The sequence below is a fragment of the Ornithorhynchus anatinus genome, chromosome 2, assembly GCF_004115215.2.
Source record: "Ornithorhynchus anatinus isolate Pmale09 chromosome 2, mOrnAna1.pri.v4, whole genome shotgun sequence".
Classification (NCBI taxonomy): domain Eukaryota; kingdom Metazoa; phylum Chordata; class Mammalia; order Monotremata; family Ornithorhynchidae; genus Ornithorhynchus; species Ornithorhynchus anatinus.
The window spans coordinates 83,753,216-83,770,426 of record NC_041729.1 but is presented as its reverse complement, the minus strand read 5'-3'; the positions used below and the strand labels follow the sequence as shown (position 1 = coordinate 83,770,426).

Sequence of the window (17,211 nt, the reverse complement as noted above, 5' to 3'; positions counted from 1 at the left end):
TGTGGTTCAGTGGAAAGAGCACGGGCTTGGGAGTCAGAGGTCATGGGTTTGAATGCCGGCTCTGCCACTTGTCAGCTGGGTGACTGTGGGCAAGTCACTTCACTTCTCTGGGCCTCAGTTACCTTATCTGTAAAATGGGGAAGAAGACTGTGAGCCCCACATGGGACAACCCGATTCCCCTGTGTCTACCCCAGCGCTTAGAACAGTGCTCGGCACATAGTAAGCGCTTAACAAATACCAAGATTATTATTATTATTATTAGTTTTTCACACCTCTGCAGTCTAAAGGATGCATTTTGCCAATGGGATTTTGGGTATGTGTAGAGTGAGGTACGGGGAGGGGTAAGAGGTTCATTTGTTTTCTTTCCAACTCCTCCTTTAACATGTGGGCATCTGACTGCACACATTTTGGAATCAAGTAAACATCCTGCTTCTCTTCAAGATTGGATGAGTCAACAGCTGGCACCCATCCCGCGGCCCTCACCGTCACCATCACCACCACTACCAGCACCCAGGAGACGGGGGAGGACAGCGGGATCTACGTTCAATGTCCTTGACTTTAAAGTCAACCCCAGCTGGTGGCCAAAGGGTGAGGCCTGTTTTCCCCTGCTGAACGTGCACCCGCGCATGTGCCCACACACCCACGCCTACGCCAACAACCCACAAGTGGTGAAGTCTTGCAGTTGGACGTCAAAAGTACAGATGGCAAGCGGCAGTGCTCCAGGTGCTTCCTCAACTCAATTTGGAAAATAAAAAGAAGGAAAACACATGAGAGCTAGACAATGTATGCATGTAATTGAATATTTATTTCTTTTTAAAGAACACTCCTTAATGTAATGTAATTCAATATACAAACTTGGTTTCACAGAATTATAATCCACTAAATAGCACAAAGATAACCCAGAGTGTGTGTGTGTGTGTGTGTGTGTGTGTGTATGTGTAATTGTACCCTCCCCCCCCACGCCACACTTCTTCCATACTTCCGGACATCCCTGCCTTCCCTTCCTACTTCAAGGAAACCATTCTGAACGGCATCCTCAGGACATCCTCTCGGTCCACCTCCAGGCCACAGCTAATAGCTTATCCCTCCGCTGGCCGGGATGTAATCCTCTGTCCCTGGCCAAAGGGCAGCCACTCCCCTAGCGCTGGTGCCACCCTACTATTACTGCAGGGACCCGCTGGCAGTAGAGGCAATAAGTAGGTGTCCCTCGCCCTCTTCGCCCCTCCCCAGCCACCCCACTTTCCCGCCCCCCCCCCACCCCACACGGCATGTCACCTGAGAAACTTCGCCACTTGCTGCAGCGAGTCCCAGGGAAACCCCCACACCCAGGTCTTCCCCAAGCACAGTGCCCAGCACTGTTTGGCAAGCCACCGGGGCCGGCCGAAAACCAGGTTCTATACAGTCAGATGTGCTTTGTCACTTTAATTCTTCTAGACACTCCAGTATCGGTATGTGGCAACCCAGTGTCCAACTGAGCATTACATAAAACTGTACCAGTGATGCACTTGTACATATTTACACGGGGCGGAATGTTTCCCATAATTTTTAGATGCGTATATAGATCCACATTTCACATAAGACCAAATACTTTTAATATATTTATAGTTGATTTATAAAGCTTTGAAAAAACTCACAATAGCACATTTTTTTACTTTAATGCTTTACGGTACTATCGGTTTAAAATCACATCAGCACTTAAGTTATAGTCAATCCAGCAAACAAGAGACCAAAAAAAATGACAAGAGTTATGAACTGACTGATACAACCTTTATCTTTTTTTGTAACTAATGCATAAGTGCAGAATAAGATAAGATACTCTAGTTTAAATATCTTGTTTACAATATACATTTTTGTTCTAATTACGCAACAGTAAATCCCATGCTTCACATAGAAAAGCAATCCACAACATTAAGAAAAATGTACAATTTATGAAACAAAGTAAATAAATATTAGTATTACAGAATCAGAGCTGTACATAAAAGCTGTTCAGTTTTAATCTTATAAAAATATGTTTTAGTGCAACCTCACATATATATTGATGCTGTTTTGCTTTACATCATTTAGATCCAAGTGTCCAAAAAAGGAAAGAAATTACATTTATTACAAAGCAGATACACAAATTCTAAAATATGTACAAATTACTGCTAAAAAATGCTTATAAGAATATAAGCAAAGTAAAGAAAAGGCACAAACATCTGTACAATTTAAAAGTACCAGACCCGGGAGGATAATTTCAAATTTCATTTTGGTCAGGCTCATGATGACTTGTAATTTTATCTAATTCTTTTGATATAACAAAAGTAGACATAATAGCAAACTACTGTAACTTAGGACAGGCATGCTAGAAACTTGATTACTTCTATCTCTAGAAAAAACATGGGTAAATGTATGGGCAAAAGTCTCCATGCATCTCGGATCAATGTAGTTTACTCTTTTCTGATGAGGGATCGAGTCCTTCCTGTGTGCTTGAGGGTGATTCTTGTCTGCAGTGAAAGCCTAACTGTTTGACATCCACACAACTCTTGCTGTAAAAGGTGGAATGAGCTAATGCAGTCTGGGGTGAGCCAAAATTGTCCTTTTCACCGTCGTGCAAGTCAGGATGGGTGGCTGAGGTGCAGGTCTGGTGGCCTGCCTCAGGCCCACTAAAGTGCCGAATGCCAAAATGTGCACTTTCTGAAGGTTTCTGGTGAGGCTCCAACCCCCGGGATGGCTGATCTGCTCCAAGCAGAGAGGCCTCTTCTGTGGCAATCCGGAGTGAGGCGATGGCTTTTGTGCAAGTCTGAATGTTTTCCTCCTGCTCCCTCTCGGTGGCATACGAGCTGTCTTCAGAAGTGCTCTGTTTCAGTAATAGCAAGGGCAAGGAGGGGTTGCTGGAGGGAGCGGGTGAGTGCAAAGCATGAGAAGTGAGTCTCTCATGGGGCTTTAAAATGGCGTAGGGTTCCTTTGCGATGCTCTCCACCAGAGCTCTTCGCTTCTCCTCAGAGCCCTCCACGGGCAGAGGCATCGTGGGGGGAGGATGGAAACCAGGTATGGCGGCGGGTATCGAGTGGACCATTTGGATGCCCCCAACGGGCATCATGGGGATGGGAGCCCGAACTTGCTGCTGGGAGTGGAGTGGAAGATGACTGAAGATGTAGTCGGTCGGGCCCTCGGGAAAGGGGCCAGGGCTGGCATGCTCAAGGGCCCCTTCTTTTTCCCCATAGAGACCGAAGAACGGAGCCTGTGGCAGTCCCCTTCGTAAGCCCTGCAAAAAGAAACAAAAGGGATGTCGATCAACTGCAAAATCTTCACTGCTCCATCTCAGCGTTCCCAGTGCACTGAGCATTCCCAGATTGAATCTAATTGGACAGTAGACCTTTCTGAGCACCTACTATGTCCAGAGCACTGAGCACAGGGGAAAGTATCCCAGAAGCGAAAGAAAAAGTTCCTATCCTCATGGGACTTACAGTGTAATGGGGGCACAGGGGGAAGGGCAAGCATTTCAGGATGTTATAACTGAACAAATTCTTTGTACAGTTGAATATACAAATATACCTAGGAGCTAAGGGTTCTTATATGAAACTCTCCCAGTGACATTCTCAATCTTTCTCTTGTTCTTAGTGATTTCTTTTCGTCTTCACAAAGCCAAAGGAATTTTTCAGGAATCTTTCCCAGTCTCCCACAAAGTCTCAGCCTCAGAGATGAGGTTATTTTTATTTGTTTTCAAGCAACAGTATGCTGGGTCACTTGGTGTTAAGGCCCCTTGTTCCAGGGATGCTCTTTTTATGTTGGAGGAGAGAAAACCACATTTGGGTTTTCCTGTTTAAAATCCCACTTGCTTTTGTCTTCTACTATCTTAGCTCTAACAAGGCAGCTAGGATTTATGTAAGTTAAACTTACTAAGAAAGAGTACTGCCTCTTTGGATGCTCAGCAGATTTGATTTTACATTTTTGATTTTCTACAGATGTGATGCTGAAACCAAAGCCCTGAAGTTCTCCACAGAAGGGGTAGAGCAGAAGCAGCGTTAGTTTACAGGGAAACTTTTCCCCATCTTGGTGGGGCCAATGTGCCACCAGTGAATTTATTAATTTATTAATGATGTGTATATATCTATGATTCAATTTATCTTGATGGTATTGATGCCTGACTCCTTGTTTTGTTTTGTTGTCTGTCTCCTCCTTTCAGACTGTAAGCCCGTTGTTGGGCAGCGATTGTCTCTATCTGTTGCCGAATTGTCCATTCCAAGCACTTAGTACAGTGCTCTGCCTGCAGTAAGCACTCAATAAATACGACTAAATGAAAGAATGAATGAAAAGTGCATCTGATAGAAACTGCCACTGGCATCTTTTAGGACCATGAGTCCTTGGACTTGATTCCTAGTTTCTTCAAGAAGTTTAACACTACGGGACCACAGAAAGCTATATCAGTGTCAGCTGTGGTGAGAACAACTTTCTGTGGAAAACAAAATGAACCCAACACACAATCCAATAATGATTTTTGGATTACGAACCGCTGTGGGCTAGGGACTAAATCTCAAGTAATATCCTTGTACTTTTCCCCATTGTCCAGTGCTTCGGGCAATGGTAGTCCTAAAAAATATAATAACCATAATAATGCCCGACTTGAATCTGGAAATGGCAGCCATCTGTGAGACTGCCTTTCCTTTGTATATTTTTTCTCTCCCTTAATTGCTGTTACTAGAGGTGGGGATTTTTTAGGTTGTTTTAGACTGGGTAGTATTTTTTGGTGATTACAAATGTTCAAACTGGACCACAGGGGCTCCAGGGCCACTGAGGAGAATCAAGGAGCTCAAATTCCATTTCTGTCTTTGAAAATTTGTCCAGTGTAATGATCTGCATCCTATGGCCCCTCAAGAAATACCTGTGACTACTGACAACGTGTCTACCACCTCTTTGGTATCACAGTCTTAGCTCTACACACAATAAGCACTCAATAAATACACTTGACTAATTAACCCATTGATTTGGTGTCTATATATTTAATTCCTAGTTAAATGTGACATGGCTATCTAATGCAATAATTGCCACCAAAAAGCTACAACAATCATTATCTGGGTTTCGATGATAGTATCCATAAGTGTTCTGGAATACTGAATATTTGAGCAGTCAAAACGTGAATCAGTCTGCTTTGTAGGAGGAGGCCACTTATACCTGTGTTAGTCTACGGTGCTAGGCTAGGTGATCTGTGGTCTTGAGAGGAACTTTTAACTTCTACAATTGAAAGAAATTGCTATTCTTAAAGCATTTATCACCCCCTAACCCTATATAGGGTGGCTGATTTAAGAACAGTTAATGATTCATTACCTCTGCTACCTAATGCCACTTTTTTTCCTGATTCTCACATTGCACAGTAGCTTACTCATGCTGGACACAAATCACTTCACCGGAAGTGTGGGCAGAGTGACATGAGCTCAACAAACCTATAATCAAGAGGATCTCTTAGGCCTAAAGAAGGACTGAGGGAGAGATTTTGCTTGTAAAAAAATAAAAAAGCTTAAATTCTGCAAGAGGCTCCCTGAGTGCTGAATGCAGTTTCTCCAAATAAAGAAAATCAACCGAGGATTTAGGGAAAGAGTCCTCCTCTCACAACTAGCCTGTTGGCACTGAAGGGGCTACATCTCCACTCTCTTGGGTCTGCCTTTGAAATCCTATAAGTTACTGGCCTTTCCAGACTTACTCAGCCAGTGAAAATATAGTGTGTTTTTTTCACTTCGTCAGTGTTAGTGTGCCAGATTGTTTCCTTAGCTACTGACTCCCAATCACTCTCATCGCATCCGGTGTCAGACTAGATAGCTACGGAGGAGCTGAGCTAAGGGAAAGAAACAACAAAGAAAACCATGAATATATGATGTAATAGAGCACAGCAGATAGAAAGCTTAATTATGAATCTTACAAATTAAAAAGTAAGGAATCTGAAAAGAATTTGTTCCCTTGGTCTGAAGAGAAAGGTCAGAGTGGAATGATCGATCTTAAAGGGATTGGCTGGGCTGTTTATTCAAAATATATTCCAAATGACTCACATTTTCTCATTAAGATAGGAATGAGGATGAATTTCTCTTCAACAAAATACATTTCCTAGGGTACTTACTGTTTGGATTTGATTTATCAATTTGAATGTAAGAATAATGAAAATGAAGATTTTTTTTAAAGGTATGTGCAAATTCCATATGAGATTTTATTCAAGCTCTGTTTGAAAGATTCACACTTGAGCCTTCAGTGATCACATCTATTGATCACTCAGGAACAGAAACAGGATTAGCTGTTGCTATGCACTGAAATGGGCCATTTTACTTCAACTAGCCATTTTCTCCTATCCTTTTTCTGAATAATTTTCTGACCAGTATGCTATTCTTTAAGAGTTTTATCTGTATTTTAAAATTCATTTTCACTCCATTTATCTCCCCAGTTCGTTTCTATTTTGGCTAATACGGCTGGAGCAGCACAAAACAAGGACCAAACACCAAACACCAGGGCTCAAAAAATGTTGGAAAACTTGTAGTTATAACTCATGTATGCTGTGATATTTTGGTCCTGCATTGCTAGCATGTAGACACTGCCTTTATTAAGGGCTGGAATCAGCCAGTTATTCAAACACCTCTGTCAACCTATGTAATGGATAAGGCAGAACCATTTTTTATTTTTTATGATCTTATCTCCACTTCTGAATTCTCCTTTCTAGTCAGAGGCTGAAAGACACGTGATGAAAACTGCATATGGATCTATTTTATGGTCAAATTAGTTTTCATTCTGACTGGGGAGTAATTATAGAGAGCATATGTACATATGCATTATGGAATAGACCCATTCACTATAGATATCAATAAAAATATATTTGAGCAACATCATCTAGTGGCCTGGGAGTCAGAGGACTTAGGTTCTAAACCCAGCTCTGCCAGTTTCCTGCTGTGTGACCTTGGGTAAGTTATTTAACTTCTCTGTGACTCAGTTTCCTCATCTGTAAAATGGGGATTCAATACCTTTCCTCCCCTCCTACTTAGACTGCGAGCCCCATGTGGGACAGGGACTATGTCTGATCTATTTAACTTGTATTTACCCCAGTGCTCAAAACAGACACACAGTAATCACTTAACAAACATAATAATAATAATAATAATAACAATTATAACACAATCACTCTACCAATAGATTGTTGAGTGAGTATCAAAGGGGATACCATTCCTTCCCAAGTATCTGAAATTCTTCTAATTGATGTGAGATGCTACCATTTAATATTTGTATGATATCTTGCAGGAAGAAGATGTTTCAACATGAAATTTAGAAGCCTTATTTATCCTAAGAAACAAAGGAACTATTCTCTACTTCAGAAGATTTTGGTTCACTCCCACCCTCTGATTAGCACAGAACTGGCCAAATAACTCTAACCTGACACAATATAAGTCACAGAAATGACAAACACTGGAAATTGGGTCAGGGTGTCTCCCCTTATTCCTGAACTATGGTAGGGCTTTCCAGCCAAGAAGCTGGGATTCCAACTCCAGCCAAACTACATAACTATCAAACACACTTTATGTTTGGAAAACATCATAGTCATGGAAACACTGTAACTATTACATAGACCAATTCTATTTGGTGAATGGATGGGGGACATTTGGGTCATTTACAGTTGTCATCAAATGTTCCTCTTCCAAGTTCAGAAAGGACAATACATGGCAAAAGTTTAAAGTTTCTAAGTCAAATAAGGCTTCATCTACCCAGGTCAAGGGAAGTAGAGAATTATGTAACACTGAGAAATTATTCAATATAGACAGCAATTTCTCATCATTCAGGCAAACACCCCTTGCCCTCCCCCTGACACCAGCCCCCCCTCCAATTTTCCCTCTATAGTTTTTTTTGGCCAGATAAGTTGCCTCAATTTCCTTATACCTGCACATACAATGCTCTGTTGGGAAAAATTATAAACAAATGAAATCATGAACAAAACTTTAAATTGTTCAAGTGGAAAAACTTTCTTAAAAGCACGAATAAATCAAACTGGTTCCCTGTAGTTCTCTCAAAATTTCCAAAATAATTCACCTTCAGTCAGAGGTTAGAAATTTAGTCCAAAAGCATTGATTTTTTTTTTTAAAAAAGGCAAACTTTACATTACTGTTCACTTTTGTCAAAAAATGGAAAACAAGATTTTCCAAAAATTTTCACGATACATTTCTAATTATTTGCAAAAATACAAGTTAATTACATATTTTACACTTTTGAAACCAGCTATTAGCATTCTTCTGTTTAAACTGATGACTTTAAAATAACAGAAAATCAATGTCAAATAATTTGTTCTACCTTTCTATTCCAGGTAGATATAGTTATACACACACACACACACACCACCTGCCTCCTCACCCTATCAACACTTTCTCCTTTCCCATATTTGCAATTAACTTTCAGATTAAAAAAATCAGTAACTGCAGTGTGGCCATGTTTACACAAGGCATATCATAAGCTCCAGGATACTGTCTTGTGTGGTTTTCCCCCTTTTTCCCCCTTTGGCTGTCACTGTTTCCAGGCAGAACATCAAAGTGATTTAAGGTACTGCAGCAAAGATTCTGCATTCCTAAAGTGTTCACATATCCTGGCCCTCTGATAGCCATTCATCATACCAAAGCCAGAATCCTGGTGCTGTCTGACAACATAAAATGGGTCCCTCACAAGCTGTGTAGTTATCACTGCTGCAAGTGTACAGATCATTCTTCCACAGCCTGTAGGAACTTGCTAAGAATGGTCATTTTAATGCTTTCCTTCACTCACCAGAAACAAATGCTAGCATTGTCTGTGAGGTTTCTAAGACAGCAAGGACTGTGCAGTGCCTATGTTATCTTCCGTGCCTAGTACACTGTGAGCTCTTTTAAACGAAACAGCAACAAGGTATTCACATCAGTATTAGTAACATCAGAATTATTATTATGGGGCTTGATGTCAACCTTTCCATTTCCAAAAAAGTTTATCGGGAGGGTTACTATGTGTTAGCCCTACTATTAGTCTTAAGATCTGTCAATTTCATTTAATTTTCAGCAGTTTCTAAGACCTCTGCATTTTCTTTAAATCACACAGAAGACAGATATTGCAAAACATTTTGAGGCAAATATTGGAAAATAAAAAATGATCTTACTTGTCACAGGGTTCTTTCTGAGGTTGTATTCCTCCAAATTAGATGAATCCTTTTGATCTTTCCTTTCTGTTGCCTTACCCAAGGTTACTGTGGATTGCTGCTATCTGTGTAATAGCTATGCCCTAGCACTAAAGGCATATTTTAAAAATTGTACTCCATCAAAGCTGGTCTGACATCTCAAACACACTCAAGTCTCACAGTACAGGGTAAATATTTTCACATGTGCCATGATGGCATCTATGGCGTGCCATGCACGCCTCAGCATCATTAAGCCTTCAGTACTACATGTGGTACCAGTGAAAACAATACAATCTCAAAAATTGGCTTTGGAGCAGTTCAGAATACTTGTCGCTACCTATTCGCACTGCAACAGTGCTAACAGCAGAGGCCCCCCTGTTCCCAATCTGGGATTTCAAGATGCCACAAGTACTGAATTAAAGACAATTTTCTTGCTTTGTTTTCTTACTTTATTTGCTAAAGAGAAATGGATGCTGGTTGTTATGTACTTTTGGGCTGCAAAACTGCACATCCTGGAGAGATTATGTGGATGTTTGGGAGTGTGCTGAAGGGGCCCAATTCTAACGTTTAGAGGTGACTAATTGTTTAAGCTCACACTTCAATTCTCACCACTGAGAGGGAAGAAGTTCGCGGCTGATAAAAATGGAGATGGAGGAAGAATCAATCTAATCTCAGGGCAGCAGTGAGCCAGAACTGGAGCAATGTTATTGCTTGCCTAACCTGCCTCGCTAAAGTCCACGTGGTTCCAAAAGACTTTCAAAAGAAGCCACAGAAGGTAGCATTCAGAAAAATATGCAAATAGGAAAAAAAACCCACTATGAATAGGAGAGAAATAGTACTGCCTCAACAAAGTGCTTTTAACATTACAGAACAAAGCTTTGAGCAGCAGAGAGATAGCAGGGTCTACAATGGACAAGGAAGGAGAATGGACAACGGGAGCTGTTGAATGGTGAGCTGAAGTGATGAAACTGTAACCAGGGAAGGGGGCAGAAATGTTTTACAGACATGAGGAATCCCAACTGCAAATAATGTAGTGTAGTCAAGGACCCTTGGGAGACAGCACAGGAGCCTGACCAGCATGCCTCGCTGCATTTAGAACCAGGATGGTGCTCTTAAAACATAGCTCCAGAACACTATGACATAAAAAGGAATAAAATAAAGAAGGCTGCAGGTGGAACAAATGCCGCGGTGCAGCAAGTGGCAATTTTTGCATGTTTCCGATATGGAAGAAATTGTAGGTCAGATATGTTTCACCAGCTACAATCACAAACACCAATACACAAGTCACCATCAGCAGTGTCATCCAAACCTGAAAGGCAGAAGGACACCTTCTACCAATACGCATACACACACTTATTAAAGATGGTTTGAATAATGCCCAAAATATTTTTCAGCATCAGTGGAGGAGGGCAGGAACAGAAAGGAAGCTCAAAAGATATACTGGAGGCCACACAGCTCCGAGAAATACTTTTTCTTGGTTTCAAAAACCTCTTTTTTTTAGGAGAAGGTGTTGAGTTGATTTTTGAATCACGATACAGAAATTAAGCCATTTGACTGAGGCACAAGTCCTTCTCACCAACTTAAATTCCCTGTAAATGTCCAATATTCTCCCCTCTTGTTTTGGGTGATTTTCAGATCTCCATTTTCTTTTTTGCTAGTTAAAGTTTATGGTAGTGTACTTAACAGGCAACGATTTCAAGGTATTAAGAAAAATCTACTAGGTTAAAATAACCTTTTTTAAAAATGAAAAAAAGAAAGAATTGAATACTTACTGCAGGCCCCAGTAAAACTGGCTCAGATTGCAAGTACTGCCCCATGGACAATGCTGGGTGATGGGATGTAGCCCTTCTGGGTGACGGTGCTCTTATGGTGGTCATGAATCTTCTCTCTCTTCTGGGAGAGAGATCTCTTCTGGCAGCCATATCTTTCCCTGGTGACATCGGCCTCCTCGGTGACAGATGGCGCCTGGGCGAACCATCCCTGGATGAAAAATCTCTCCTCAATGCGGCTTCTTTCCTGGGTGAAAGATGTCTCATGGGTGAAATATCCCTTCTTGGGGACAAGTGCCGCCTAGGTGATAAATCCCCCTTGGGCATTAGATACCTCTTTGGTGAATTATCGCGACAGGGTGAAGAGTCATATCCCGGTGAAGACTGCTGGCTCGAGGGTGAGAAGTCTCTAGGAGACGAGCTGGGCTCTGAGGAAAGCATAGACTCCTCATCCATACATGTGGGTATGTCTAACCGGTCTTTGTCTGGCTCCGAGTCGGTACTTTTGCTATGGAAAAACCTCTGATACTCTGTCATCCGTGACACTTCACATGAGTCACTAGGTGTCATCAGCTGTGTAACCTGAATACTAGGTAAAGTGACTAAGTAACTAATCAGGGAAGAATGTCCCAAGGAGCTGTCAGGGGAAACTCCATGGGGTACTGCCCCCACGTTCACGGGCAAAGAAGAAAATCTGGGAGGCTGTGGGCTGGTGCTTCTCGATCTTGTTTTAGGTGTCAAATCTCCCTGGTCATCAAAATCATCTTCATCATCATCGTCATCATCATTGTCATCTCCATCCTCACCATCCGATTCCTCGGCATCGGAGAACTGATGATCGGTTGATAATCCTGACATGCTATTCTTCTCTGCTCCCTTGTGCAAATCATCAATGTTTTCTGAAACAATGGAAGAAAGTTAGTGGAGACCAGTACAGACCATGCAGTGTCTTATATGCTAGAGACCGGGGAAAACAGATTTCAATTGATGTCATCAACAGATCTGTCTCGATTTGCTTGTTGATCTCCTCTTAGCTAACACAATAAAATATTTTCAATAGTCTCATGGCTTTTCAAATGGGAGGCAAACACTGTTCTCTCTATCAAGAGCCAACAGGTTCCAAGCATGGTGCTTGGAAGAGACATTTTCACATTTTCATAGTAAGATCCTTTTTTCCAGTCACACCGTAACTGCATATACCACCTCAGCTGGGCCTCAAGTTACTCAATGCATCAAATTTATTTTCTAAATTTAGTGCTTGCTTAAGTGAAAAGTAAAAAGCTTTCTTTTCCCCTAAAAAATGCTAAACATATCTTACCACCTTAACCCCAGCGCCAAAGTGTGGACGATTCATTTGCATACTGCAAGGGCAGTCACGCTAAATTAACCCACTGTGACATACCTGCATCTTCAGCTTCGGTATCATCCACTGATGTCATGGATACTCCCAGTTCTAGGCATTTTTTCATATGTGCTTTGGACTTCATATGTTTTGTCAGATTTCCTGCACAAAGGCACAGTTATGAGATAATGTGTTACCAGTTATCTGGCCATTTCCTGGATGCCAACAGTGAAGGTATTCACTCAGAGACTACACTGGTCAATGCTGTTTATCTTTCCCAGCTCTAAAAGGGCAGGCCTGGAATCTTCTCCACTCTGACTCAGTGCCATTGCCAGCCCTAGATCTGGGAAACTGGTTTGATTCAGATCTGGGGGCTTGGAACTATTCAACATTGAGAGTTCTGGAGTGAACTGGATTCCCACATGTTCTCTACTGCAAGCCAGAACTCTCAAAAGGAAGAATCAGTCTTGCCAGTTCTCACATCTTCCTATTCAATCAATTGTGTGCAGGACACTTTACCAAGTGCTTGGGAGGTTAGAATATAACAGAGCTGGTAGACATGTATCCTGCTCACAAGGAGCTTCCAGTCTAGAGGGGAAGACAGATACTAAAATAAGTTACAGATATGTTCATAAATGCTGTTCATAAAGGCTGAGGAAGGGATGAATAAAGGGTACAAATCCAAGTGCAAGGGTGATGCAGAAAGGAGAGGGAATAGAGAAAATGAGGGATTAGTTGAGAAAGGCAACTTTTTAATACTATTACTCATTAATTCAATCCTATTTATTGAGCACTTACTGTGTACAGAGCACTGTACTAAGCCCTTGGAAAGTAGGATACAGCAATAAAGAGAGACAGTTCCTGCCCAAAACAGGCTTACAGTTTTGAGCGGGGGAGACAGACATCAGTGTGGCTTAGTGGAAAGAGCCTGGGCTTGGGAGTAAGAGGTCATGAGTTCGAATCCCAGCTCTGCCACTTGTCAGCTGTGTGACTGTGAGCAAGTCACTTAACTTCTCTGTGCCTCAGTTACCTCATCTGTAAAATGGGGATTAACTGTGAGCCTCACGTGGGACAACCTGATGACCCTGCATCTCCCTCAGCGCTTAGAACAGTACTCTGTACATAGTAAGCGCTTAACAAATACCAACATTATTAATACAAGTAAAGTGCTTACTATGTGCAAGGCACTGTATTCAGTGCTGGGGTTAGGTGCAAGATAATAAGGCTGGACACAGTCCCTGTCTCACATGGGGTCACAGTTTTAGTCCCCATTTTACAGATAAGGTAACTGAGGCATAGAGAAGTGACTTGCCCCAGGTCACATAGCAGATGAGTGGCAGAGGATGGGCCAGGTCCTTTTGACTCCCAGGCCCATGCTCTATCCACTAGATCACGCTGCTTCCCTTCCTTGGAGGAGAAGTGCTTTTAATAAGGCTTTGAAGATGGGGAGAGAGATGGTCTGTTGGATAAGAAGTGGGAGGGAGTTCCAGGCCAGAGCAGCTTATATTTTAAGTAGTTCACATTAAACTTGAGTCTCTCCATGGAGCCCATTTATGCCGGGATACTTCTTGTTCTGGTGAAGAACAAAAGCCTCAGGATCCGATCATGGAACCAGAGGGCTTCAAGAATGGAGTGAAACTGAAGTGGTCTCATGATCAGCAAGGAAGTAAAGGGTACGTAAACATTAAGGATCACTACCAGCCTACTCAGCCCCAAATAGCTTTGCTCACCACACGGATGAGCAGGGGCACCCGTCTAATACAGAGAAACCACACAATGTGATCCTCTTCCTCCCACCCCACTTAATCCGGCAGATGCCCCCAGGGTTTAAAAAGCCCTCCTTTCCCCCTATCCTTTTATACAGGGTAAGAACAGGGCTCCTGATCAACCCCATTTTACAAGGAACAGGGCAGGGCACAAAAAGAGGAAAGATATTTTTGGTCTCCATGCTTTAATATAACAGCAAGGAACAGCAACTTGGAATCCTGACTGCTGTCTCCACCAGAGCGTACACACTTGTTCCTCCAAAAACTGATGTCTTAACTGATCTTGAATTTCTCGAAGGGGATTGAAACAATGTGTGCTAGAAGTAGGAAATGTTGGGGGTGAATGGTAAGAACCATTAGAGCTAATGTAAAGATGACTCCTAGTGCATAGAATCTAAGGTCCAGCCAATCACTAAATCACTTGTCTCTGCCTGTCCATGACACTGGATTTTAGGAACCATTTTAGGACTGAAAAACCAGAGAGAGAGGGTCCAATAAGCTTCTGGCATAAATGTGCTTTCAGTAAACCCAGACATCTTAAGAGATTTCTAAAGTGTGTTTGGGGTTTGAAGACAAATCCTAGTTTCGGTGAATATCATTAGCTCTAGCCTCAGGGTAACAAATGGAAGATTTTCTCTGTGCCGATAAATACATGTGAACACAAGCTATCAGATCGCTATGCATAATTAATGCAACTGTGGATGGAGTGGCCCACCTGGGAGTCTGTAAATCTTTACATTATTTATAAACCTGAAACTGACCCATTGTAAAGGCCATGAGCACATGCTTTCTTTTCAGCTGAGGCTTGGCTTCTATGCTGCCCCTGAATGTGTTGTCTGCCCTGTGGTATTTCAATAGGCTGCAATTATAACCTGCACCACATAACATTTTTAACATGAAGTAGTATTTGCCAGGCAATTCTTATGCCACTTCCTTTGCAGACAGCTGGGCTGGAGAGAAGCCTACAGCTCTTAAGTTATCCAAGAAGTCTCCATGTCTCACCTACATCCTTTGATCAGTCAGGCAATGAAGAACATACATTTTGTAGAGTCGCACATTCATAAACAATCCCACCACCTATTGACTAGAATCTGCATTTGAAGGGGTTATCGGCAGGCCTTCCCTGAGTAACCCGTCATTTGCCTATCTTATTTGCCCTCCTCTCTGTACCCAGCTCCCTGTGCATCTGGGTGGGTACCCTGAGACACTCATACTCACCCGACCCCCAGCCCCATAGCACTTATGGCCACATCAATCAGTCAATCCTATTTATTGAGAGCTTACTATGTGCACAGCACTGTACTATGCGCTTGAGAGAGTACAACACAACAGAACTAGCAGACATGTTCCCTGCCAATAACTAATTTACACATTCTGCTGTTTTCCTCAACCTGTAACTTATTTTAATGTCCGTCTCCCCCTCTAGACTGTAAGCTGCTCCTTAGCTGGGATCATGTCTACTTACTCTACTGTATTGTACACTCCCAAGTGCTTAGTACAGTGTTTTGCACATAGTCAGTGCTCAGTAAATACCATTGATTATGTAAACTGAGGTAATTTTTTCTAGTAATAATAATAATAATGTTGGTATTTGTTAAGCGCTTACTATGTGCCGAGCACTGTTCTAAGCACTGGGGTAGACATAGGGGAATCAGGTTGTCCCACGTGGGGCTCACAGTCTTAATCCCCATTTTACAGATGAGGGAACTGAGGCCCAGAGAAGTTAAGTGACTTGCCCACAGTCACACAGCCGCCAAGTGGCAGAGCTGGGATTCGAACTCATGAGCCCTGACTCCAAAGCCCATGCTCTTTCCACTGAGCCACGCTAGTAACGGCAGCCACCTACCTTTTGTCTTGAAGGCAAAGTTACACAGCTTGCATACATAAGGCCGAACATCGGTGTGAGTGCGGATATGTTTTTTCAGCATGCTTGGCTTCTTGCAGCGAATCCCACATTCTTCACAAATGTACTTTCCCCGTCCACGTCCTCTAACATAAACATAATCTTCATTTGACTTATATCTGTTAGAAAAAGGGGAATAATATTGTTTCAAATAGGCCATAAGAAGTATCCATGGCATTTTATATTTTAGAGTCATTCTATTAAGTATCCACCCAATAGTCCTATAGAGTAGAAGAGATATGTTAAATTGGAAATTCAGGCATGAAGGGATTGAGTGACTGGGAATACTGCAGCACAGAATTCCAGTTCCTTGCTCAGATTAGTATTGGCCAGAAATAGACTGGATTAAATTAGACTGTCTGCCCTGGAGCTCTTCTTTCTCTGAGACAATCCAAGAATGGCAGAATGTTAACAGCAGCAGTGTAAAACACAGAAAGTGCTCAATGAAATGTCAGTAGTCAGTGCAAAAGAGGGCAACACTTTGGCTAAAAGAAGAAAAGTATAGCAAAGAAATGTTTAAAACATTCAGTAACATTGTAAACCCTTCACTAAATATTGTCTGCAACCAGTCTCTTTCCCCACATTGGTGCCAGAGTTATAGCAGTGCAGTAAGGATACAATATACTGCTTTTCTTCTTTAATGTTTTTTTTCCTATTTCACAAAAGTCAGAACTATCCAAAAATGTCCTTAATTTTTCCCTCATGGTGGATTTACTGAAGGGCACGAGATTTATAATGCCAAAAATCTCAACTCCTCTGCTTTTTCCTGAACAATGGAAGCCATGATGGACCCTAAGCTTAAGAGACTGTGTACCTCAGTCCTGTTCTGGGGAATCCACTTTGGGATAGGAGAGAATTCAGTATTCCTGTCTAGCTCTATTCTGGGCCTCTTGGGTGAAATGTGTCCATTTGGAACTGGACTGAAACTAACAGTTCTACTCCTAATATTACATAGCATCAACCCATTAGATGATAACTGCTTTTTGATGGGGCCATAGTAGATTAGATTTGCACCTGACTCAAAAATTTATAGGTTCAATTACTTGTGCTCTGAGCCTCAGAGATGCCTTTCCTATTGTGAACTCCCAATTTCTCCCTTCCCCAAAAACTCAATTCAACCTACAATTTGAGTCAGTATACTGTCATCAAATAGCAAGACATCTGAAGAGCCAAAAGTATGATTTCCTGTTATGTTCAAAATGCCCTGTAACTAAGTGCATGAAACAGACCCTTGGGATGCCGAGGAAATGACCTGATGAAACCTTCTGCAGGTCTAGTATTCTTTTGGGAGGAAC

General features: G+C 42.0%; 1 protein-coding gene across 5 annotated transcripts in view; it reads right to left on the bottom strand.

Moving 5' to 3' along the window:
* Window positions 1-784: 784 nt before the first annotated feature.
* HIVEP2 (HIVEP zinc finger 2) overlaps window positions 785-17,211 on the bottom strand; it is a 228,362-nt gene continuing 211,935 nt past the window's right edge. For 4 of the 5 annotated variants that reach the window (XM_007656406.3, XM_007656409.3, XM_029047979.2 and 1 more), the window contains 4 exons: window positions 15,860-16,035; window positions 12,308-12,409; window positions 10,909-11,804; window positions 785-3,244 (listed from right to left, as the gene is read on the bottom strand). In XM_007656406.3, coding sequence (XP_007654596.1) covers window positions 2,417-3,244; window positions 10,909-11,804; window positions 12,308-12,409; window positions 15,860-16,035 — 2,002 coding nt within the window. In that variant the 3' untranslated portion in view covers window positions 785-2,416. The remainder of the gene's footprint in view (window positions 3,245-10,908; window positions 11,805-12,307; window positions 12,410-15,859; window positions 16,036-17,211) is intronic. The other variant, XM_007656412.3, reaches the window with a different exon arrangement.